The 23,315-nt window shown below is 41.7% G+C and overlaps 4 protein-coding genes and 1 long non-coding RNA gene across 5 annotated transcripts; 3 read left to right on the top strand and 2 right to left on the bottom strand.

Moving 5' to 3' along the window:
* Positions 1-4,194: 4,194 nt before the first annotated feature.
* On the top strand, positions 4,195-9,090 carry LOC121612741. Its single transcript, XR_006007162.1, has 3 exons — positions 4,195-4,309; positions 6,207-6,256; positions 7,059-9,090. It is a non-coding gene; the product is annotated as an uncharacterized LOC121612741 (long non-coding RNA).
* lamtor5 (late endosomal/lysosomal adaptor, MAPK and MTOR activator 5) lies at positions 8,357-11,092 on the bottom strand. The gene is made up of 4 exons (XM_041945811.1): positions 10,961-11,092; positions 10,805-10,866; positions 9,678-9,795; positions 8,357-8,782 (listed from the first exon to the last, which is right to left on the bottom strand). Exons 1-4 carry the CDS (start codon positions 10,993-10,995, stop codon positions 8,722-8,724), a joined length of 276 nt encoding a protein of 91 aa, XP_041801745.1. The 5' UTR covers positions 10,996-11,092; the 3' UTR covers positions 8,357-8,721.
* Positions 11,093-13,646: 2,554 nt separating this feature from the next.
* On the top strand, positions 13,647-15,989 carry prok1 (prokineticin 1). The gene is given in 4 exon segments (XM_041946613.1): positions 13,647-13,732; positions 13,734-13,821; positions 14,851-14,976; positions 15,870-15,989. Coding segments are annotated over 4 exon segments (420 nt in total).
* Positions 15,990-17,767: 1,778 nt separating this feature from the next.
* LOC121612294 (pepsin A-like) lies at positions 17,768-20,773 on the top strand. The gene is made up of 9 exons (XM_041945088.1): positions 17,768-17,887; positions 18,153-18,291; positions 18,554-18,671; positions 19,255-19,373; positions 19,478-19,674; positions 19,763-19,879; positions 19,972-20,116; positions 20,334-20,432; positions 20,530-20,773. Exons 1-9 carry the CDS (start codon positions 17,832-17,834, stop codon positions 20,665-20,667), a joined length of 1,128 nt encoding a protein of 375 aa, XP_041801022.1. The 5' UTR covers positions 17,768-17,831; the 3' UTR covers positions 20,668-20,773.
* Positions 20,774-21,671: 898 nt separating this feature from the next.
* Positions 21,672-23,306, bottom strand: LOC121613303. The gene is made up of 6 exons (XM_041946642.1): positions 23,178-23,306; positions 22,788-23,099; positions 22,424-22,550; positions 22,201-22,319; positions 22,084-22,130; positions 21,672-21,956 (listed from the first exon to the last, which is right to left on the bottom strand). Exons 1-6 carry the CDS (start codon positions 23,227-23,229, stop codon positions 21,786-21,788), a joined length of 828 nt encoding a protein of 275 aa, XP_041802576.1. The 5' UTR covers positions 23,230-23,306; the 3' UTR covers positions 21,672-21,785.
* Between the last annotated feature and the right edge of the window lie 9 nt (positions 23,307-23,315).

Below are 23,315 nucleotides of genomic sequence, written 5' to 3'. Positions count from 1 at the left end.
CTTTAGGTAAGAAACAGTCAGAGCAGGCATAATAAATACAAAAGAAAAAAAACTCGACAGGGTTCCAATAAGAAAATCAATATTTTTTAGCCTGTTGCTTACAAAGTTAAGCTACAGTAGAAATCAGAAGGATCAGGTTTTTTAAGTGCAAGTTAACACACTAATGGTTTATATAAGATAACGCACATGTACTGGCACATGCAGACGGGGGTCACAGAGGGTGATAATGGATTACTGAGTGCATTGATAATTAAATGTTTTTTTAAAGTAAATGTCATGTTTGGCGTGCTTCACGTTGTGGTGCGCATGTGTGTCCACACGTGCGTTGATTCCATACGGTATATGTGTAACTTATGAAGTTAAGACTTAAGCCGTAAGAACTCAGCTTTGTGAAATGAACCTGTGCTCCTGCAGTCAGGGGATTCAGCACGCCTGTTGTGAGCCAACTGTACTGCGGCTTGACTTGGCACCCCGACAGGCAACGTGTGAATTGGCTGAGCCCTTTTTGCTTCAAAAAGGATGCTCGTTTAACAGCAGATGCTGTATCTAATGAGCCTTGGTAAAAAGAAACAAGACTTTGTGTATTCATCGTGAGCGACGGCAGTGTCAGAGTGGACACTTTGGAATAATTTCTGATGAAACACGACGTCCAGACAAACATGACGCAGTGTTAAGACTTTAACTAGAGTTCAACGTTAAAGAAAATCTTTGCAGCTCTCCATGGGGAGCTGTTGAGAGCGTCCACAGCTGGATGCGAGGACCGTGTCGGGGTTAGAGGTGAATCAGTAGGGCAAACAGCAGCAGAGACTGAGTAACAGAGTATAATGCCTTTAACCACACTGGTAATGGTAATAAGCAAACTCAGCTATTCACTGTACATACATACAGTTTGTGCTGTATGACATACTGTATGTCAGTAGACTTAGTAGAGCTTTGCCATTTGATGTTGTTTTACTTTTACTAATACAGACCTGTTATTACTATACATTAATGAATCCTTAATTACAGCACTTGCTTGTAATACACAATCCCTGGCACATTTTGTTGCACGGCTATAAGAACACTTGCCTTCTGCCTTCTGTGAAGCTCAGCTCTGAACCAACCTTTATGTGCTAATGAAGACATTGATGCTAATTCAGCAATGATTACACATCATTTAACTGAAATAATCTTTGTGTGAAGTAAAGTCAACAGACAGTGCTGTCTCCATGCAAGGACTCAACAGTCATTATTACCATTATGCTGCAGCTGTAGGATAAAACAATGCGATTAAAGTCCATCAGCTCAAATACTGACTAAGATCTCCAGACACAGATGGAACATGTACATCTATGAGGATGAGGCATCATGCAAGAAAATGAGCTGCTTCATCAAACGGGAGTTTGCAAAAAACCTGCATGGGGAGAAACTAATTAATCCATTATCCATTATCTACTCCATTATATATTATCTCCACTAAACTGTGTAATCAATGCATGACAGCAATGCTGTGTAATATTTTACAAAATAAAGTGATGACACACTATATTTCCACACATTCGGTGCATCATTGCTTCTGTCGACTGACAGACTCACAGGTCAGAGCTGAGCAGTGAACTCGCATTTATTGCTGAATCAGCATCAATATCTTCATAAGCACATAGAGGTGACTGTAGAAAGCGTCATTATTGGCAAGTGATAAATGATCAGTTGTTGAGCATCAGCTGAAAACTGTTCATGTGTCCTGACGAACTATCACTGCTGTGAGATCAGCAGTCGGTGCTGTCGGTTTTGAAGGATTTCAGGTCCAACACGTGATCAATGAGAGTTGCTTCTTTGGTGCACTGACCAAAGATGATTCAAAGCTTGGTTGTAACTCATGTCTTAGAATGGATGGGAATAATAATTAATATGAAGTGTCTCTGAGACATACAACTGAATAAATCATTTTTATGATTTAAAAAGGAATGTGGGCCTGAGGTTCCTCCACCTTCAAACTTAGCCTTCAGTCTGATGTCAACTACACACCTGCAAGTTTTCCCACAGACATGCCAACACAGACACGTAAGATGAAAACAATACCAGTCATGCTTTAGTACTCAAGGACGCTGGGTGTGTCATCAAGTGATTAAAGTGACTAGAAGAGGAGAACAAAATGATCTTGACTGAGCGTCTTTTAAAACCGGCCCTCTTAATGTAAAGTAGAGGGCCGTAATGTAAACCTGTGTTTATCACCAGTCTTTTGTAGCCTCCATCACTAACTCAGCCTGACGTAGACATGTATAAGAAGCCGAGACCAAATTAGGCAGAGCGCACAGAGCGGATTAAAAGGGGAATGAATTGGGCCAGTGTACTGCGAGGAAAGTATTTCCCCCCATGTGCTGTTCACAAGTTGTCCTCAGAGTGTGCTTGAGTGCATGTTTGTGAATGTGCTGGGGGTCTGAGGGCTTTGAGCGTTTCGTAGTGTGGTATTAACTCAGTGTTACTGCACGGCTCCACCGGGAGATTGTCTCTCAAACTTTTACATCTACATTTAGAAGGTATTTCCTGTGGGAAAGTCTCACAGCAGTCAATGAGATACTGTTAACAGACATTTTCACTTCCACCTTGTGAGAGCCTGATTTATGAGTCTGCACTGTTGCAAAGTGAACACAAGTCTTAAAGGGGCCCTGTGGTGCTTTTTTGTAAACAAACAAAAGTTTCTGTTTATATTCAGTGTTACTCGCCAAAATGCATCGTGTGTATCCCTGAGCTCTAACAAAAGCGCTGAGCGCAGTTCCTTCCTCATGAAACATTTGCAAAGCCAATAATTTAAGTATTTTGCATGAAGCACTGTTTACATTAGTGTTTTTCTAGCTTGCAGTCTTCCCTCCCTTTGCTCAACCACTGATCGGTGAAAGTGTGTGAAATCATTGGCAGGAGAGTGTGCATGGGATTACCGGCGTGCATTTGTGTCAAAACAAAACAAGGATTCACTAATAGAAAAATAGCTCCATAGCACCACTAGAGGCCAAAAGCTCCACAGCAAACCTTTAAGAAAAGTCTTCAGTATAGTTCTGTCGCTGCCTAATAAAACAGCCAAATTAATCCCCAGTTGGGGAAATTCGGGATCAATCAATTGTTCGTACCCCAACAAGCAATTTTCCCAATAATCAGATTTGTAACATTTGAATGAGAGGAGACTTGGATGATCTTTTGATACTTAATTTGTCTATGAGGAGACAATGTCTGCAGAAAAAGAACCGACTCAGGCTGTCAGGACGATAAATCCCCTTTTACCGTACACTGTGCTAAATTTATTGTTTGACATTTTGATCTGAAGTCTGAGCATAAACCGGTGACATGTGAATACTGAATAGATACAGAGGTTACAGTTGTGTGACCCCACACCGGTCAGTCACGATGCAGAAATGATTAACATTCATATGTATCCAAAATATCAATTTTCTGCTCACTGTGGAGAAAACTACAGTATTATTCTATCAGTCCACTATGGAGGGAGAACTGAATCAGTGAATGAGATGACAGATTTGGGACACAGCCCCAGTAAAGAGTTAAAAAACAGAAACAGTGGCGTCCTTTCACCTGATGCAAGGAGCGCAGAGGTTCAGGCTAGCTACTTGTGCTGAGTTAGTCTGTAACTGTTCGACCAGTGAATCAGTTTAGTAGTGATGGCCGTTTTTAATCTTTGCTCTGAAATTTCATTGTTCACCTGGACAAAAGGAGAGGCGAGACAGAGGACAGCCACAGGACAGCAAGCAGGTCAGAGAGCAGCCAAACTTCACTATCAAAAAACACACGATGTCAAAGAGAAGCCACTCGACTGAACACCTCCAGTCTGTGACACCAGTACTGAAACAATCGACATAAATGGAATAAAACGGGTGCGGATGTTTCTCCATTACTCTGATTCTGCCTGAACACACAGTCTTACTGCTACAGTTCATCCTGGGCACAAGTGCAACGGCTCATTTCACTGCCTTTGAATCGTGTTCAGTTAAATCAGCACAGATGAATTAACTTTCACACCATAAAGTATCAGGTAGCAATGTTTCTGATTTACAAACTCTACACTCTTTATACTCCGCCAGGTGCACACAAGTAACCTGCAATCAGACGACTGCCTCATTTCTGGAAAATCTGGAGAAGCAAGTCGAAAACCAATCACGCAACCTGCTATAAGACATGCAGTGGCAGGTTTCCAACTGATTGAATGAGAACTGGTTTCAACGAGACTTGTTTTTTAATGTTTCAGTAGTCTGAGTCAGAGGAGCGATAAACAAGGACAAAGAGGAATACCACACTAACAAGACAATAATTTTCGATACCAGTGAGTATTGTTTGGTCTCTGTGATTGCTTTTCTTCTCGTGTGAGTACTTTTCACTTTTCACACACTCATTTCCTTTATTACTATTATTATTATTATTATTATTATTATTATTATTTTATTTTTATCATTATTACTCTTGTTCAAGAATATTTTAAGGAAAGCAAACCTTTGTGTTTGTCACCCCTGCAGTCCAGAATGTCAGACGATAATGTTTGTAATGGCCATTACAAACCAGCTTTTAGTTAAGAACAGCAAAACTGCAACATCGATAAAACCTCTCCTAACTACTTATTCAGCATAACTCAGACAGGCTTGTTTATTGGCCAGGAGTCCTGCTATGTTACACCGTATTCTTCAGCTGCTCTGGACTGCAGGGATTCAGTTTTCTTGAAGGAGACGCTCTGGGTGTGAGCGCCGCATGCAAAGTATGTTTGAGGTGAACTATTCGCTAAAGTTTACCAATTTCACAAAGGATTACTATAATGCCATAGAATGTGGTGAATAAGTTACAACCCTGATCCTAAAACATTGGCATGCTGTGTAAAACATGAATAAAAGCAGAATGAACTGTGTTTACTGACAGCGGTTTTACAAAGTGTTCCTGACTCCATGTAGTAACATCCTTTATACAATCACGTGTTCACAAAGTGAACCTCGCTCCATCCTCACTTGTGAACGACTGATCCTTTCCAGGAAGCTCCTTTCATACCCAATCATGATACTATTCATTGTTTTATCACTGTTTTATTCATGTTTCATACATAAACTTTTTTGGAAAAGCTAATGGTGCAGGAGAGGAATGAAACAGACAGGTAATCTCTGTGTGACAAGGACTGAGGAGGGACAGCATCAGCAGTTTACTATAAGAGATATGCTGATTAAACCAGCATGTTGAGTTACCTCTTACACTGGTTTGGTAGTACGCCAGAAGGCTCTGGAGGTGATGAATAAACTCTGGAGTCCTATTCTCTGAGTGTCATTCTCAGGTTGGTTGAAGGGCACTTGTAACTATGGCTGCATCGAGGTTAGCGTTACACCTGCAACAAGAAGTGGACAATGAGAAGTAACAAGGGACACAATCACACGAGAGAAAAAAACAAGGCAAAAATCAATGCAGGTGCACAATCTCTCTCTGAAAGCAGACATAAGGAGCAGTCTGCAGACGACAGCGTGGATGTTAGACGGGAACATTCAGCATTGACAATATTCTAAATCTATCCAGGAATTGTGTCTTATCTTAGTCTTATCCTAAAAGTTGAGCTTTATGGTGGTTCAAGCAGAAAATCCAGGGTTATCAAGACTCATCACCTGGGAACCTTTCGCGTTTGCACAAAACCTTGTGCCAATACATCTCATAGGTGCTGAGATTTTTCACAGGATGACTGTAAACGGCCCTGAAGGCAGGAGGCCACAAAAGTCGTAGAGTTTCATCCTCCGGGGATCACAAATGCCTATGCTCCCCATTGCTTTTTTTTTTTTTTTTTTATAACAGTGTATATAAGTACATTACAGTGTATGTAACATAATATGTATTTGATGAGATGTTTAGCGATAGTGCTTCAGTCAGCAGGCTGGCTTAACATACAGCGTGTGTAGTCCTGACAAGAATATTGCATTGTGCTTCCTCCACAAATCAAGTTAGCCAGATGTCCCCCTGTCACTGACCCCAAGCTCTCCCCGCATCCTCACTGAGGAGGATGCATCAACACCTGCAAAGGAGAAACCCCCACAGGTTTAGAAGGTCAACATTTTTGTCCCGTTAGAACGCATTCTGTTTCAGTTTTGTGTCTAGCTTGGCCGAGACCCCTGCAAGCAACAATTTGTGTATTGACAAAAGCACTGAGTGGATGCACAGATACGATGGACAGCTCATTAAATCTTTTTTTTTTTTTTCAGTTTTCAGACAAACGCTGACACCTGGGCGATCTACACAGACGTGTCCTCCGGTAAACAACCGCAGCCCAAATGGCTGATAATTCACAGTTTCACGCGTCTTTGAACTTAAAATGGGCCGCCCACAAGGGCTTTGGGCTAAGAACGCAAATCAGCCTCAAGGTAGAGCAGGCAAATTGTACAAAAAACTGGGTCAAACAAGGATTCCGCTTGCAGAATAGTTACAAATTTCACTTTGACACTGCAAAAAACATCCAGGTCTGCATTGTGTAAAAGTAGGTAGTTTGAAAACACACACATCACATCTGCTGACGTCACAATATATATATATATATATATATATATATATATATATATATATATATATATATATAGCACATAGCATGATAAATGTAAAATGATACCTCTGCAGCATTACTGTCCTCTAATGTAGCCTGTGAAAGTTTTTTAAACCCTTTGAACATGCTTGAGAAGAAAAGTCCTGCTCGGACCCTCCGGTTGATCAGCAGGAGTGAACAGGTGTATATTTTAATCCTACCAGGACACATTTGGTAGAGCTGAAAGGCTCACCGAAAAGATACTCACCAAGTCAAACTAGCAGGATTTTGGGCACGTTCCAAGACGGCCAATAACCTGCTTTTGTGCAGATTATGCATTGAGTTTCTTAGCTGAACTACTCTTTTGCAAGAACGTGCATTTCTCTGTGGCTCTACAACACTCAACAATTGAAGTGCGACAGAGAAATGTAGTTACTTCAGTTACTAGAACATTTTTTTTTTCAAGCAACTTTCTCTTTTGTGCTATTCTTTGTATGTATTCCTGTTCGTTCTGAATTCTGATTGTTTCATCCATCAGGTAACACAAATTCACAGCCTGGAGTTATGAGGGGAGCCAGTCATCGGTCCTGAGGAATTGTGGGATTATGTAGTAAATGCAGAGTGTTGAGCTGCGAGCTTTTGGCTTAGTCCACGGAGGCATACGCGAGAAACCGTATTACCCGTGGGGAGAAAACAGGGAGGTCTTACCGTGTGCAGCAGCGAAGGAGCTGTTATCTTCGCTTCACAGGCCTGTTGCATCGTGCCCCTCACTCAGATCAGCGCTGCTGGGAGGGCGACAAACAGTCGCTCAAGCAGAGGCAGAGTGCAGGAGCGGCGACACTTCAGCGGCGCGTTTCAAGATGTCATCTGGTAACCACTGTCAAAAAGAGGCACAAATCTGCACTGCAATGTGGAAGAAAAGTTTTAACTTTGGAGGAAAACTTGTACTTGAAAAAGTTTGCAGTGAGAAAAATTTCACCAATTAAGAAAACGAATTCCAATCTTAAAAAAAACCCCGCTTTTTTGCAGCCATCTCATTTTTAAAATGATTATTGATTTATGTAAAGGTAAAAAAAAAAAAAAAAAAAAGAAGGGAAAAAGAAAAAAACGCAGTCCATACCTGAAATGTCCCTCAGTCCTCGACGCGCTTCTGTCCTAATTGTCATTCAGTTTAATTTGCGTAATTTGGGCGTTTGTCGCTCTGGAGTTGTGCGTCCTAGAAAGGCATGCGCGTCACCGCTCAGGGATTTTTTGGCACAGAGGAATTGCTGCGGGACCTTTTTCTCCGATGATGAGCGTGCCATAACTTTGCTTCTATGAGCGAGTCCCTCCGAGCTGCATCTCACATTTCAGCCCCAACATCGCAGGCTGGCAGTGCTGAGGAGCCGCAGAGAGCAAAGCCTTCGCTGAGGAGTGCCACGTGACTGAGACGTAGCAATGAACCTCATCTGTGGGCTCAGAGGGAGGGGAAAAAAGCTCTGCGGTCAGGACATCTGACACACCGCAGACTTTACCCAGGTCCCGGTTAGAAGCAGTGCGCCACCACGACGCGCCACCTCAATTTTCGCAGCATTTCTGACAATCCTGCAAAAATTCCTCTGATTATCCAGAGATGAGTGAACCAGCATCCACCTGGTCCACTCTACGCTTAAATCTTTCATGTTCCTACAGTCTGTATATGTGTGAGATGACCTCTTCACAGCAGCTAAAATCAATGATTGCCCCTCATTTCTGGCATGACTTTCATCCAGCTGCCAAAGAGAGTTAATTGGTTAACCACTAGACACTGAGCAAAGGAGAAAATAATGAATACTTAATGCAGAAGAAGGCACAAAGTCAAGTTAAAGTTTATTAAAGGTTGTTATTGTCCGCATGACTGCCTCAGATTTAAGGATATGGAACAAAAAGAGACATGCACACATTAATGTGCCCACTTTGTACATGCCATCAATAAAATAGCACTACTGACAGATTGGTGACACACAAATCTTATAGAAAAGAAAGGACTCACACTACAAGCATCAGAAAGTTAGCAGTCCTGGTCTGGTTTAAATACGGGAACTGAATATACAGAAAACACAGCAGGCACATGTAGACACTCCAAATTTCTCTTGCAAAGTGAAGATCTTCCTCAGAGTTCGACTGTTCGACGTGTGTTTACATTTCTTTATCATGAAACTCCTCTGTGAGGTGTGCTTTCTTCAAGATGCGATCTTGTGAACTGCTACTGTGATGGTCCCATGAGTCCTCACTAGAATGTTCCTACAGAACAAAGGAACAACAAAACAACATATTAGTCAATGCTGATATAAACTGAGAAGTAGGTTGCTTTGGTGTTATCTCTGGATGGCATGTTTGATAATTACATAAACCTCTCTGTCATTCACATTCAGTTTTATGCACATGATGCAGTTGGACTAGTTAGTGCATGACTGATCAATGTTACAGTATTAAGTATTACTATTGTTGGCGATGTTCTGATTCAAACAATTATTTTTCATCATTATTATGACGCTGGTTATACTGTGCTTTTTCAACCTGCAACAAATAAAAGTTGTTTTTTGCAAAAAATTGCCTTTTAAAAAAAAGAAATATCTACATGTCGGCCTTTAATCTCTATCTACAAACCCAAACTGAAACAACTTGCTCTGTCAGTCGATTATGGACTGGATGGATGAATGGCCGGGCACATTCTTGCCAGCCATCAAGTCATTGATTTACACCTTGTTGACAAATTCTGTAAACTTAGAAAGGAGCCTACGAGCAGCGGGGTCATCTGCAGCAAGTATACAATCACTATGAGATGTTGCATTTGAAATGTCTTCTTTCTAATAATAACTACTGATGGGAGCTGAGGTCACTGACAGCCTTGCACCAGAAGGTGTTTTGTCCAGAAGGTGGCAGCACAGCCACACAAATGAAAACAAACTCCTTTGCCAAGACTTGGAGCACAGTCAGTGTGCAATCTTTGATTGAGGATCTCTTTCAAATGTTTTTTTTTTTTTTTTTTTTTTTTTTTTTGGCAAGATCTATTGATCTCTCCAAGCATTGATCAAAACCACAGTCACACCTCTTAAATCCACTGAGATGGAGAAGAAAAAGGGGGAGATGCGGGTCAGTCAAGCAAATAAGACGAAAAGGTTGCGTCAGTGCTCACCCCGACTCAGACTCCAGGCACACAGTCGGAGAGTCTGTTGGGTCTCTGGTGAGAGCTGCAGCTTGTTTGGCCAAAACTGACACGACACCGCCGTGTTCATCAGACAGGGAGCCCCGGCCTGGTGATTGGTACATATGAAAGAGTGTTATAGTACAGTATTGAAGAAAATGTCAAAACAAGTGCTAATGAATCAGCTTCTGAGAGCAACTGCAGTGCATCCATCCATCTATGGTATTTGCAACTTCAAGGGCTGTGTCTGCAAAGTAGAAAGCTCCATTTCAAATTTGAGTGAAATCAACATGTTTTTTGGTTTTATCACAGTGATCAAGGCGAAAGTAGTATTTTTTACTAAAGTCATACCCTTTCAAAACAAAAAGTTTCATAAATTTCAAATTATCAAATATTCTACCAATTATTCTACCAATTATTTTCTCGATGAATCTCTTGGTCAATAGAAAGTCAGTCAATAAAAAATGAAAAGTGCTCATTACAAGTTCCTGGAGCCAGCAGTGACATGTTGAAATGTTTGTTTGACAACAGTCCAGAACTCAAAGATACTGTGTTTACTGTCTTAGAAGGCAAATAACACCAGAAAACATTCACACTTGGGAAGCTGGATCAAGTGAATTTGTGCCATGTTCCTGAAAAATTACTTAAGCAATTAACAGATTATCAAAATAGCTGCCAAGCATTTTTCTGTCCTCATCCATTAATCGCCTTTCCTTTCAGCTCCAGTTTGGAGAGGTTGCGGCCTTTGCTGCTGGACAAATGAAGCGTTGTGCTGCTCAGTGTAACAATGATGTGGAGACTGAAGTTCATGCTTTGACAGTTGTGAGTTCAAACAAGCTAACTTGAAGTTTTTAGATTTTAGACTAATTACAGCTCATGATCTGTTAAAACATAGACCGCGTAATCAGTTTGTATTATTCACAAGAGGAAACGTGCGTTTTCTGTCTGAGGCATTTGTAGTTTTTTAGCGTGATTTTATGGCAGCTAACTTAAAGGTCCGCTTCACTGACCAATACCCTAACCCCGCCCTCAGTAAAAGGCCAATATGTTTGATTAATTCTGAGAAACATTGTTCCTAAGAAACCTCTGATAGGACAAGTAAATCGGCGTTTTCTTACAGCCCAGGTTGTGTCCTTGTTGATCTGTACAGAGCACACCGACGACTGCTGGATTTTTCATGCTGCGAACAACACAGACAAGTAAAGAGCCATCACTCGTCTGTAAAGCCCCAGAATTTAAAGTGCAAACAAAGGCCCAGCCTGGTGTTCACTTACGTGTCGTCAAGATGCTGTTCGAGGGTCGACTCCATTTTTAACAAACGTAAATAGCCGCAAAATTCAAGTTGTGAGTGTGAAGTTTAGTTGTTATGGTTGTCTGCTTCCTCGAAACTTCCGGATGGCGTCAGCTGACAGTCACGTGCACTATGGGTCCCTGTGAGGAACAAACTACACGAAGCGCGGTAAAATAATAAACATGACAACCAAAACACGTGACGGAGTACTGTCTGTAAGAGTACTGTGTAAAAAATTAAAAAATATACATATGTAGTGAATTGATATTATTTAGCGTACGATGTGTACTTATCTGTATAGCATGCATATATACAGTGGGCTACGTGAGCATAGCTAGCTATAGATAGAGACTTCATATTTTACTATCAGCATTTGAAGATGCAAGTATTTTTCCTGGCTTCTTCTATGTGGCTGTGTCCTCATACACTAAAATCATTTCTAAACTAGATCAGTAATGTAATGAAACTGTGCCTCTCTATATTTCATCATGCATATGGCACTCTCTTTATCCCAGCTCTAGTGAGAAATTCATTTTTCAGGGCTGCATAAATACAAAATTGCATTACTCGAGTTATCTTTTTTCCTCTGGAATACATAACGTATACTGTAATTGAATCCAGTCTCCAGTTTGTTCTCACGCATTGCACAGGCTGTCACAATCAGATGACTCCCACAAATATTCTGAGGTGGCCTAAAACAGCTCCAGTGTCACATGCTCCTCAGTCAGTCATCAACAGATATTTGGAGAAACATGAGGTTTTGGTTTGACACTCAGATCTAGAAACAAGATCATCTCGAGTGTCCCAGTTACCATCAGATTAGTCATAAAAAAATGGTGCAAACATTATTCAACATGATAAACACTTAAAACATTCACCAACATAGTGTGAACTTTACCAACACCTGCTCTTTGTTGAATATAAAATATGGAGTTAATATTATCTTATATATATTATAGAGTATAAAGCAAGAACCTTGTTCTCGCAGGCTTTTTGTTGATGGATTTTGTTAATGTGTTTTCTTCAGAAGGTAGCTGGAGGCCGCTGCCTGGGCTCACCTCCCTGTATGATTTCTGCTGCCTGTTCCAAGACAGTGAGGCTTCAGTGCTGCTGCTGACAGGGCAGAAATGGGTGAACATAATTATGTGGCCACCGCATTGGAGGAATCCATCACCTGTGCGGCAGCAGGGTAATGTCCTGCTGACTAACCCATGGGGTACGTTCCCTCTCTCCTCCTCTAATTCTATCTTTCCCTCTCCTCTTTGCTCACTCATATTTCTCTCCTCGCAGTTTAAATCAGATCCCGGACGCTTCTGCTGACAACCTGCTGCCCATCACTGCCAGAGCGTGCACGTAGGCAAACACTCCAACCAGTTTATGAATGCAGAATCATTTATAACACACAAACGTGATGTCTTCTTGCCTTATCACACGCACACACACACACACACACACACATGATTGTGTCTCACACATGCACACACACGCACGCACACACACACACACACACACAAAGATTCTTTAATCTTGAAGGAGGGGAGGTTGGCAGACAAACTAGATCCCATTATTTGCTACATATGGCCACTTTACAACCACAGTAAATCTCCAAATGAGCTGAACCCGAAATAGAGATCTGACTCAGAGTCGGTGTATCATCAGCCTGCCATATGCCATATAATGGCTAATATAATTCAGGGATTTCACTATTATTTATGTGATATAGCACAAAGTAAGTTAGCCTTTTTCAGATTCTGTTATCAGAATCAATCAAGTGACACTGTAGTTTAATAAGCAATGTCAGTGAGAAGGAGTCTCTCCAAATTTGCGCAAGCTTTAAGCGTTGGGGTTAAATTCAACTTTCAAATTTCAAGTGAAGTAAATGCAGATAACAAATGAAAGAATCAAATCAAAGAACCTCTTCAGTTTTTCTGTCTTCAGTTTAGACCTGGAAACCAGCTGAATCAAGTTATTCCCTGCAATAGACCACAGCTGACAGATGCTGAACACATTCTAGTGTTAAAATGGATGTATCTAAATACACAACAAATACACATCACGGTGATTACAGAGTTGTTCATTTTCAACCTTATTGGCCTTATTCTCTCGGTGTGGAATAATTGGTGTTTTGCTACATCTTATGACAGTTGTCACAGAACATGGTATCATGCACACATGCATTACGTGAAGCCCAGTCCATGAGTCGGCCTGTGGTAATTTCAGTAAACTCATTATATGGCCGTAATGTTGATTTGTATTGTCCTGGCTGCTTGGACTTCCCGGCACCTGTGCCCTTTTTCTCTCATGGAGCTGTTGGATTCAGTTTAGTTCATATGAATGACATCAATTGTTGAGTTAACTTTTTCCGATTTTTTGTGTGAGCTTGAACCAGTTGAGTCATGGAAACTCGGTCAGCCTTTGCCTCGAGCAGATGAATGGTCAAACCCCAAAGACGTACAGGTAGAGGGGACAACTCCGAGCCTCCGTCAGCTGCCATCCGGATGAGTAAGATGACGACGCATCTGAGGAAACAGGCAGAGAGGGAGTTCTCAGGCATGGGGAGGGAGAGAGGGGGGGAGGGAGAGAGGGAGGGAGGGTTGGGTGGGGGTCAGCGGGGGATAAAGAGAGCGAGGGAGTGTGGCTCCCCCCTCTGAGGAGTTCTGGGAACCTTCATGACTGACTGGAGAGCCGAGGATCCAGTGCGAGGAGCCGGAGAGACCGTGAACAGCTGGTGTCCAGAGTCGAGGGTGTTGAGAGAGTCCAGTTGCCGTCATGGGCTTCAGGGCGGTGCTGCTGTCCTTCCTCCTGGTGTCTCTGAGCTGGTCCAGAGGAGCCGTCATCACAGGGGTGAGTGAGGGGTTTCTGGCTCTGTTATTGGAGCAGTTGATTAGATTTATGTTTAATCTGTTTTTCAGAGGAGTTTCTAGTTACTCTACATTATGAATTACTCGTTTGAGTAGTGCCAAATTAAAAATAACAGTAATATTATCGACTCTTTCTGTGATTGTATATTGAGGCACTTTACATTGTGTGGCTGCAACTAGGAATTATTTTTGTTATCACTTATTCTATCAGTTATAATTTTTTTATTACTCAATAAATCACTTCTGCATCATGTTGTGACAACTATCCGTCATACGTTTCCTGAGCGTTAGGTGACCAAATAGGTTGTTCTTGTTTGACAAGAATACTGAATTTACAGCCATATAAAACAGAGAAAAGCAGCAAAACCTCGAGAAGCAGGAGCCTGCGAATGTTTGCGACTTAAACACTTCATTTAGTTGAAGAAAAATGGCAATTCATTTTCTTTTGATGAATTCAGTGGCTGCTTGTTTCGTCTTTAACTCTGTCTGTGCATTGTGAATCCTGCTGCACCTGCACTCCAACCTCCACATACAGTTTGTCTAGAATGCTACTGGTCCTTCGCTTTTGATTTTTGGATTCCCTTTCTGGTTTCCTTTCTAATATCCAAACTATAAATATGCAAAAAACAACAACAACAAACAAACAAACTAAAAAACCTGTCCAACAATCTTTATATATGCAAACAGCACCGTTCACTTTTCTGGGTAATTTTGTAAAATGTGATTACACATGACTGGCAGGAGACCACATCCTCCTCCGCTTCAAGTCCACTGGAAAAATGAGAGGAAATCTCTGATTGATCTTCATTTGTAAATGGATTAGGGAAATGACAGGCAATGGATAACACTGCTTTCATTGTACGAACATGAGAAGACTCTCTATTATAAAAAAAAAAAAACTGATTCACTGGCATTAAGCAAGCTTTTCATCTTCTTCATCTGACCCTCCGCCTCTTTCATTCTCTCCCGTCTGTGCCTCCACCACCTCGGCTCTCTGTCGGTCTGTCTGCAGGCCTGTGAGAGAGACCTGCAGTGTGGTTTTGGTCTTTGCTGCGCCGTCAGTCTGTGGCTGAGGGGTCTGAGGATGTGCGTCCCAAGAGGTGTGGAAGGGGATGAATGCCACCCCTTTAGCCACAAGGTGGGTTGAAATGTGATGTCACTTATCTTCCTGCATCACGCTCTCTGCTACACACACACGCACACGCACACACACACACACACACACACACTTCTATGCCTGTCAGGACCCTCATTGACGTGTTGCATTTCCTAGACCCTTACCCTAACCTGAATCATCACATTTTATTGCAAAACCTCAACTTAAACCTAATTCTAACTTGACCCTTAAAACCAAGTCTTAACTCTCAAACAGCCCTTCCAAAAACGTCCTCATTCTGTTCGTTAAAAACTTGTTTCGGTCTCCAATATGTAGCAAGGTCAAGTTTTACAAAGACAATGTCGTGTTTCCATCACTTCAGAGGACATTAGATTGACATACATTTATTTCCTGAAGACTTATCGAACCCTAACCCACGTCCTCACCCCAAGTTTTAATGATTTATATTATGGGGACTTTTTATCGCCTTAAGGAAGATAAGTCCTCACAATGTGACTGTGTAAACAGGTTTATGTCCTCACAACGTAATACACACAGACACGCACGCACACACACACACACACACACATACACACACACACAGTCATTCTCTTATTCTCTCTCGCCCACACTTGTTTTCTGCGTTAGTGGAAATCAGATTATATCAAGCGCTGGCAGGTTGGCTGAAGCTTTAGAAAAGCTGCTGATAACTGCAGAAGTTATTGATCTTCTCCACAGTGAAGCAGGCGATCAGAGCCATACATCACTCTGACCATCTGGAGATAGCAACAATTAGTTCTGCTAACACCACATTCGTCTTGGAATTTAGACTTTTAAAGAGCAGCTTTTTAAGACCTGCAGCTCCACTTGTCAGATGATGAAGGATTTAAACTGTCGGATTACTCCCCCTCCCTCCCTCCTTTTCCCACTTTCAGGTGCCCTATCCAGGCAAAAGGCAGCATCACACCTGCCCCTGTCTCCCCCATTTGGTGTGCACCAGGTACGATGATAGCAAGTATAGATGTACCGACGACTTCAAAAACATGGACTTTTAAAGGCACCCAAACATTCAGACGAAGAAGAGCACAACAGGAACAGCCTTTCAGAGTGAAGAACAGGCTGTGGATGAGAAACACATATTTAATCTTCACTGACTGGGTTCTTCATTTGTGTACTCTATGCACTGTAATACATAGGCTGGGTTCTACTAATCCACTGATCAAGGACAGAAAAAAGACATGTCAAGACAGTGTAACCTGTTAACAAGAGCCACAGTAGACATCAGACACTTCTTATTTAATAAAACAAAGTCATATACGAACAACAGAAACTCTGTCTGTTTTGTTTTCATGCTCATTTTATGTTAATGTATCAAGAGAAATGTATAAATATTGTTGTCAATAAAAATCTATAATAACAACACTGTCGTTGGGTACGTGCCGCGTGGAGCTTTTTTCCATGTTCAGTTTATTTTGCTTGATTAAACATGAAGTGTTAAGTGGCTTTAATCAGCCTGATTATGATGAAGGTCACGGAAAGCTCATGACTTTGCTGTATAAGAAACTGACGACTGAGTACTTGAACACAGCAAATGTCAGTTTAAGGGCAATTCCAAAAACATTGGGAACTATAACAAGCTCCAGCAATTCTAGAGTAAAAACAAATTGATTTAATGGGCTAAAACATAAAACAGTAAATCACCAGAGACATCATGAGCTGTGATTCATTAGAGTTGCTCTGACAGTGGTGGAACGTACCGGAGTGCATTTACTCAAGTACCATGTTGTAGCTATTTGTAGTTTATGTGAAAGCTGTAGACAGTAGTTGCTTGGTACATCAAGTGATGATATTATGAAATAAATGGCTTGTTATAAATTAATGCTATAGGCAAAATTTGCTCAACTTCAACAGGTTGCAACACAAAAAGCTGCTAACATATTAATGCAAAACTATTAAAAATAATGCAATAACATACATGTCACACTGACAGGAACTTTTCTCTGCATAACTTTCACTTTTGATATTTTATGTACATTCTGCTGTTAATAAGTCTCTACACCTCAGTCACATTTTGAATGCAGGGCTTTTCCCTGTAATGGAGTATTTTTAAGAGTTAAGTAAATACTTGAAATACTTTGATGAAGGTCACTTTCAATATTTCATTGGATAAATTAATTGCAAGAACATGTTTTGAAACCAAATGCAAGTGAATGTGATGGAAGTCATTCTGAACCACATATTTTTAATTTGGATTTAAAAATTAAATATGCAACAACAGCTTTCTCTGTATGACATGAAGTCAGCTCTGCTAAGCAAAGTCAGACTGCTGTATGTGTGCTGAGTCTTGAGTAAGCATCTTAAAAGTCACCGCTCATTTTGATACTCTTTGTTCACCATTCCAGTCACTTATCAGACAACCCTGCCCAGGTACCCTCAGGTCACACCCTTGAAAACACGTGGAAAGTTTTCTTATCAACGTTACACAGAAGCTGTGGACTTCAATGATCTGATGGATGATAAAACTTATTTTTGCTGAAGTGTTTTCCTCGACTTTTGCACATTTGAATGACTTTCTCTTAAGATTATTTTAACAATATAATGCATAAAAAATGCACAAAACATCAGTTCCACATTATAAAGCAAACTTTTTACAGTAAACTGTTGGTACAAAATATCTTCATATTCAGGCACATGTCTTCATTGTTCACATGTTTATTGGAATATTTGCTCCTAGATAAAAGACAATTTATCACCATGTTGCATAGTTCTTATCTCCAGCTGGTATGTATGATATTTAGATAAGTGGAAGGGCACAACCTTGATATGTTGTATATAAGGGCCGGGCTCTGCGACTGGAAATTCACTCGTCTGAGTCTAACAGTAAAGTGACCGACAAGATGAAGTGGCTCATTGTCCTGACTGCTCTCGTGGCTTTCTCCGAATGCCTGCATAGGTGAGTCTGACCTGGCTGCTTCAAAAGCAACCTGTGCCTTCATTTCTTTGACATTTTAAAACTCAGTAGGCTGAACTGGCTGAAAGACAATCTCCTCATCTAATATTCCTGAGGGGGAATCTAAAGGCCACCCTGCACTGAGCTATCACAGCTTTCGAACTTGCACAAAGCTCCAAGTATGGAGCGTAATCCCTCATTTCTCCAGCTATAATATGTTGGTCACCTCTGCATTTTGCTGATTCTTTATCCACCTTTCGTTACGCAGGATTCCCCTGATCAAGGGAAAGACTGCCAGGCAAACCCTGCAGGAGAAAGGATTATGGGACAAGTACAGGAAGATGTATCCATACAACCCAATGGCCAAGTTCCAGGCTGGTAGTGAGTCAATGACCAATGATGCTGATGTAAGTCCAGAGCAGAGATGATTTAGACTTAATTCATCTTATTGTTTGACCTGTGTAGCCTTGGCTTTAAGGACATTGTATAGAGACCTGTATGCCTCTGAATGCACAAAGAGCAGGTATACAAAGCTACGCAGGAGGAAAAATGTAGTCACATCCTCTGCTGCTCCTGCAACACTTAAAAACACAAAGAGACTCATATTTTATGCTTTGAATCAAGCTGTTAATCTGTCACTTGTTAATTTGTCTTCTTGTGTCCCTCTAGTTGTCCTACTATGGAGTGATCTCCATCGGTAACCCACCTCAGTCTTTCACCGTCATCTTTGACACCGGCTCCTCCAACCTGTGGGTCCCTTCAGTCTACTGCAATGACCAGGCCTGTCGTGAGTACCACGGAGTGCTGAGACTACCACAGCCTGTCAGGGTTAAAAAGCTTCAAACATTTGGATAGTGTTTAACACAGTCGTAAGAAGTAACTAACTATATTTACACAAATACTGTGTATCAGTATAATTTTTTTACTCCGCAACAGTTATTTGACAACTCTTGTTACTTGCTTTTTTGCAGATGAATCATTTCACATACAAAACATTCAATTATAAAATGAAATATGCTACATAGATGACATATAATGCATGGACTGTTATACCAAATCATGTATAAACTAAGCAGTCAGAGGCTTCATACATAGTGACGCATCTGTAATAATGACTCAGCAGTATGATTATATTGTTTTGCTTCTAATAAGTCTGCACCTCTACTAGGTAAGACTTTGATTTTAGGAAAATAAGTTGTAATGCAGCATTTTTAGTTTGCTGTATGCTAATTTTGCAAGTAGAAGTTCTAAACAAATCTAGTTTATTAAGTATAGGCGGTGGCATAACACTGTTATGTGTGTGCAGTTACTCCAGGTTTTTTGGCTTATTCCTAAAATGCACATTTGATAAAGGTACCATTCCTCTGCAGAAAACCACAAGAAATTCAACCCACAGCAGTCCTCCACCTTCAAATGGGGCGACCAGAGTCTGTCCATCCAGTACGGCACTGGCAGCATGACTGGATATCTGGGCAGTGACACTGTTGAGGTAACCAAAAGCCCTGGAAAAAAATGCGTAGTCTGTTTAGACTTCAAACAGGCATATCTCTGTGCTCTGTTGAACTGTGACTGACTGCTGTCTTGTGTATCCAGGTGGGCGGCATCTCTGTGGCCAACCAGGTCTTTGGACTTAGCCAGTCTGAGGCTTCCTTCATGGCTAGCATGGCGGCTGATGGCATCCTGGGCCTGGCCTTCCAGTCCATTGCCTCTGACAATGTTGTGCCTGTCTTCGACAACATGATCAAGCAGAACTTGGTGTCCCAGCCCTTGTTCTCTGTCTACCTGAGCGGGTACTGACAGGATGGAAATCTGTTTTTTGGGAGCATCTCATTTGACTTTACATTTATGTTTAATTTGTATTGTTTCACTCTCTTACAGCAACAGTCAGCAGGGCAGCGAGGTGGTCTTCGGTGGTACTGACAGCAGCCACTACACCGGACAAATCACCTGGATCCCTCTGTCCTCCGCCACCTACTGGCAGATCAGCATGGACAGGTATAAAGAAGACACATATTAACAACAAAACATAAGTTGCACAAAGCATCCCAGCTTGGCTGTAATCCACCTTCTGCTGCTCCTCTTCACAGCGTTACCATCAATGGACAGACTGTGGCCTGCTCTGGCGGCTGCCAGGCCATCATTGACACTGGTACCTCCCTGATCGTTGGCCCAACCAGTGACATCAACAACATCAATTCCTGGGTTGGAGCCTCAACCAACCAGTATGGAGAGGTGAGTCATACCATCACACCGTACCATTTGAAGTAAATTTTCCCCATTTTCTGAACCTAGAGTAAACAGACCTTTTAAGCTCTGACGTCAAAACTCAAATGAAAATAATTAAGCAGGACTTGGTTACTTGCACCAGCTGGAAACCTGTAAAATCCCAATAAATACAACTTCTGCTGCTATACGCTATTCAGCCGTGTGCGTGATGTTCTTCTCACAGGCCATAGTGAACTGCCAGAACATCCAGAGTATGCCTGAGGTCACCTTCACTCTCAACGGACACGCCTTCACCGTCCCTTCATCTGCCTACGTCTCTGAGGTCAGTTAGACCCCTGCCGACCTCCGCAACAGGAACATTTTTAACAGTATAACGAAGATTTAGAGGAAGTAAATCGGTTTGTCTTGTCTCTCCACAGAGCTCTGATGGCTGCAGCACTGGCTTTGGCCAGGGTGGCTCTATGCAGCTCTGGATCCTGGGAGATGTCTTCATCAGGGAGTACTACACTGTCTTTGATGCCTCAACTCAGTACATTGGCCTGGCCAAGAATGTGTAATCAAATAAGACACCTGATGGATAATATATAACTGTGTATTGTGGAAAGAATGCATGTGAAAGTGATGTAGCTGCATTTACATCCAATAAATTACAGCAACTAAAAACCGTCTGTGTATTTTTCGTGCGTGTGTCAGTCTGACAGTGGTGGAGATCATATATCAGTACAGCGCAAACGTCTTCGGAAATGTCGCCTCAGTTTTGTGTTACAGCGCTGCACTGAAATGTCACAGGAATAAGAGTCTCCAGTCTGTTCATTCATCTGCTCTCAAGAGAAACTCAACCTTTTATCGAGGATACAAAAAGGATCCCCAACAGCTTTTTTGTGCGGAGGAACAATAGGCCAAGAATAGAGTATCGAGCGGCTCTCAGAATAGGGCCAGGTTTCCTCTGGGGCTGTAATAGAGAGGAAATTGATAAGGATAAACATTGATATTACAAAAGATAACCTGATGACGTGATCTGACAACTGTGCTGCTATCTCAACCTGTGAAAAGGTCCACAGTGTTAAGAGAAAACTACATGGAAACCTGTTTTATCCAGATTCTACCAGATCGTGTGCATTATCGCAGCAGTGTTAATTTCTTGAATTCACTTCTGTAAATTATCATTCTCACAAACAACATATGCTATAGACACTTTAAGGGGTATTCAGTGATTTAATATTTCCATAAGGTTGGGTGACCCACGACAGACAAAAGAATGGTTAAATCCAGCAGAGGCCAAGATATCATGATTTTTAGTCCATAATATGGGTCAAGCTCCAAAAATGCTGGCTCCTACATTTCCCACAATGCAACCAAATGTATCTTTTGGTTAGATCCTCCCTGACTGGTAAACAGGGGCGTAGCATAAAATTCTGGACCCTGAACAAAGGCCTTCTCTATGGGCCCCTCTCAACAACTGCAGCTCTTCATTCTTGTAATTTTGTGGCCCCCCTCACATGAATCCTCAGTCCCCCTTCCCCCCCAGGTCCTACACCCCTGCTGATAAATGTCTCTTGAACTCTACACAGGCTGATTAGTACCAACCACAACTAGTAAAGGGACTGTGTTCCCCTTAAAAACACAGTGTAATAACAATTAAAATCAGTCCCAGAACCTAAACTTTCTTCTGAATTCACTGGTGGATTGCCAGCGTGGAGTACTCCACCATCCCATCATGCTCTGCGCCACAGGTGGAGTCCAGAGCTCCCGCTTGTGTTTTGTGCATCCTCAGGTTTGCATACACCTCTGTCGGCTTCTGGTGAGCTCTGAAGTCCACTGTTGTGTAGACTATGCCACTGGTTTCCTGGGGGAGACAAACTTTGTCAAGAGACGCTGTCGCAGAGGAAGTCTGAAGCACAAACATTCAACATGCTTTTAAAAACAAGTGATGATGAATCATAGACGCTGCATGTTCCCTGTTTTGCACTTACTAGAGCCTCTTGTTTCAGTGACTCACGTGGCGTTTCTCCATATTTGTCTGCAAAGAAACGCAATATTTTCTTCAGAAACAGTGGCTTTGTGATCATAAATTCAAGGAAACTGCTTACCCGACTGTGTACGTCTTGCCACGGCTCTGCAGTAAACCACACCAATAACTGAAGTGATCAATATCATCACTGTGATTGACACGATGACAACAAGAGGCAGGCCAAAACTCCAGGGAACTCTGGAAAGAAGAACGCACTGCATTCAGATTTACCTTTGCTCGTCTCCTATCAGACAGCATGATTAGGCCAGTGGGCAACAGAGGATGATGTGCAGAGTGAATACCTGGGAGAGTCACTGTGGTCCTCTGCCAGAACAGCCCCAGTGGAGTCTGGGAGTGTTGTGGTGGAGTTGGGGGCTTTGATGGTTGTTGTCAGTGAAGGCTGAGACTGGCTGTGGTGATGTGAAGCCTCTGTATAATGCAGGAATATCCAATAAACTTCCACAGTTTCAGGCTATAATGAGCCTTTATTGTTTCCGTACTGCCCTGGAGAACAAAACTACACTAACATATTATTTTGCAAGCAAACATTTATCTTATGAAACTGCAAAAATGCAGTTTTGGCCAAACAATTATTGTACACACTAGAGGCTATTGCATAATATACATTTATAACATCACATTAATGAAGATTATAAGACTGCTTACCGTACACCTCGACATAGTAATCACTGTAGATGCGGTTTTGAGTTCCCAGCACAGAACATCTGTAATAGCCTCCATCATCAAACCGCACATTCGATATTTTAAATTCTATCCAGCCGTCTTTTTCGGTTTTCGCAACTCTTCCTCTCAGTAAGTCACAGGTGTATCCTGTACTGTCCAGCAGCTTGTAACATCCTCCTGGATAGAGTTTACAGCAGGACTTGTTGTAACTATTGTAAAATGAAGGAAAGGTGAGCCTCAGCAGAATTTGTTCAAACTCCTCAATCTTCTGCTGCCCTTTTAGATAAGGGACATCTGGAAAACAAGCATGTTAATATGTCATTAGAGGCACTGGAGAACAGAAAATGATTAGATTTTTCCCCCAAAACATACCTAGTAAAAGAAACAGGACAAATGAAAACTTCATCTTCAGCGTAATGCTCATTGGCACTCCACACTTTCCGACAGTTTTCCACTGTTTTCAGAGGATCTTACGCCCCTCCTCGCCAAAGAAAAGAGGAAGTTCATCAG

Source organism: Chelmon rostratus, chromosome 10 (genome assembly GCF_017976325.1).
Source record: "Chelmon rostratus isolate fCheRos1 chromosome 10, fCheRos1.pri, whole genome shotgun sequence".
NCBI classification, from domain to species: domain Eukaryota; kingdom Metazoa; phylum Chordata; class Actinopteri; order Chaetodontiformes; family Chaetodontidae; genus Chelmon; species Chelmon rostratus.
This window is presented reverse-complemented; position numbering and strand designations above follow the sequence as displayed.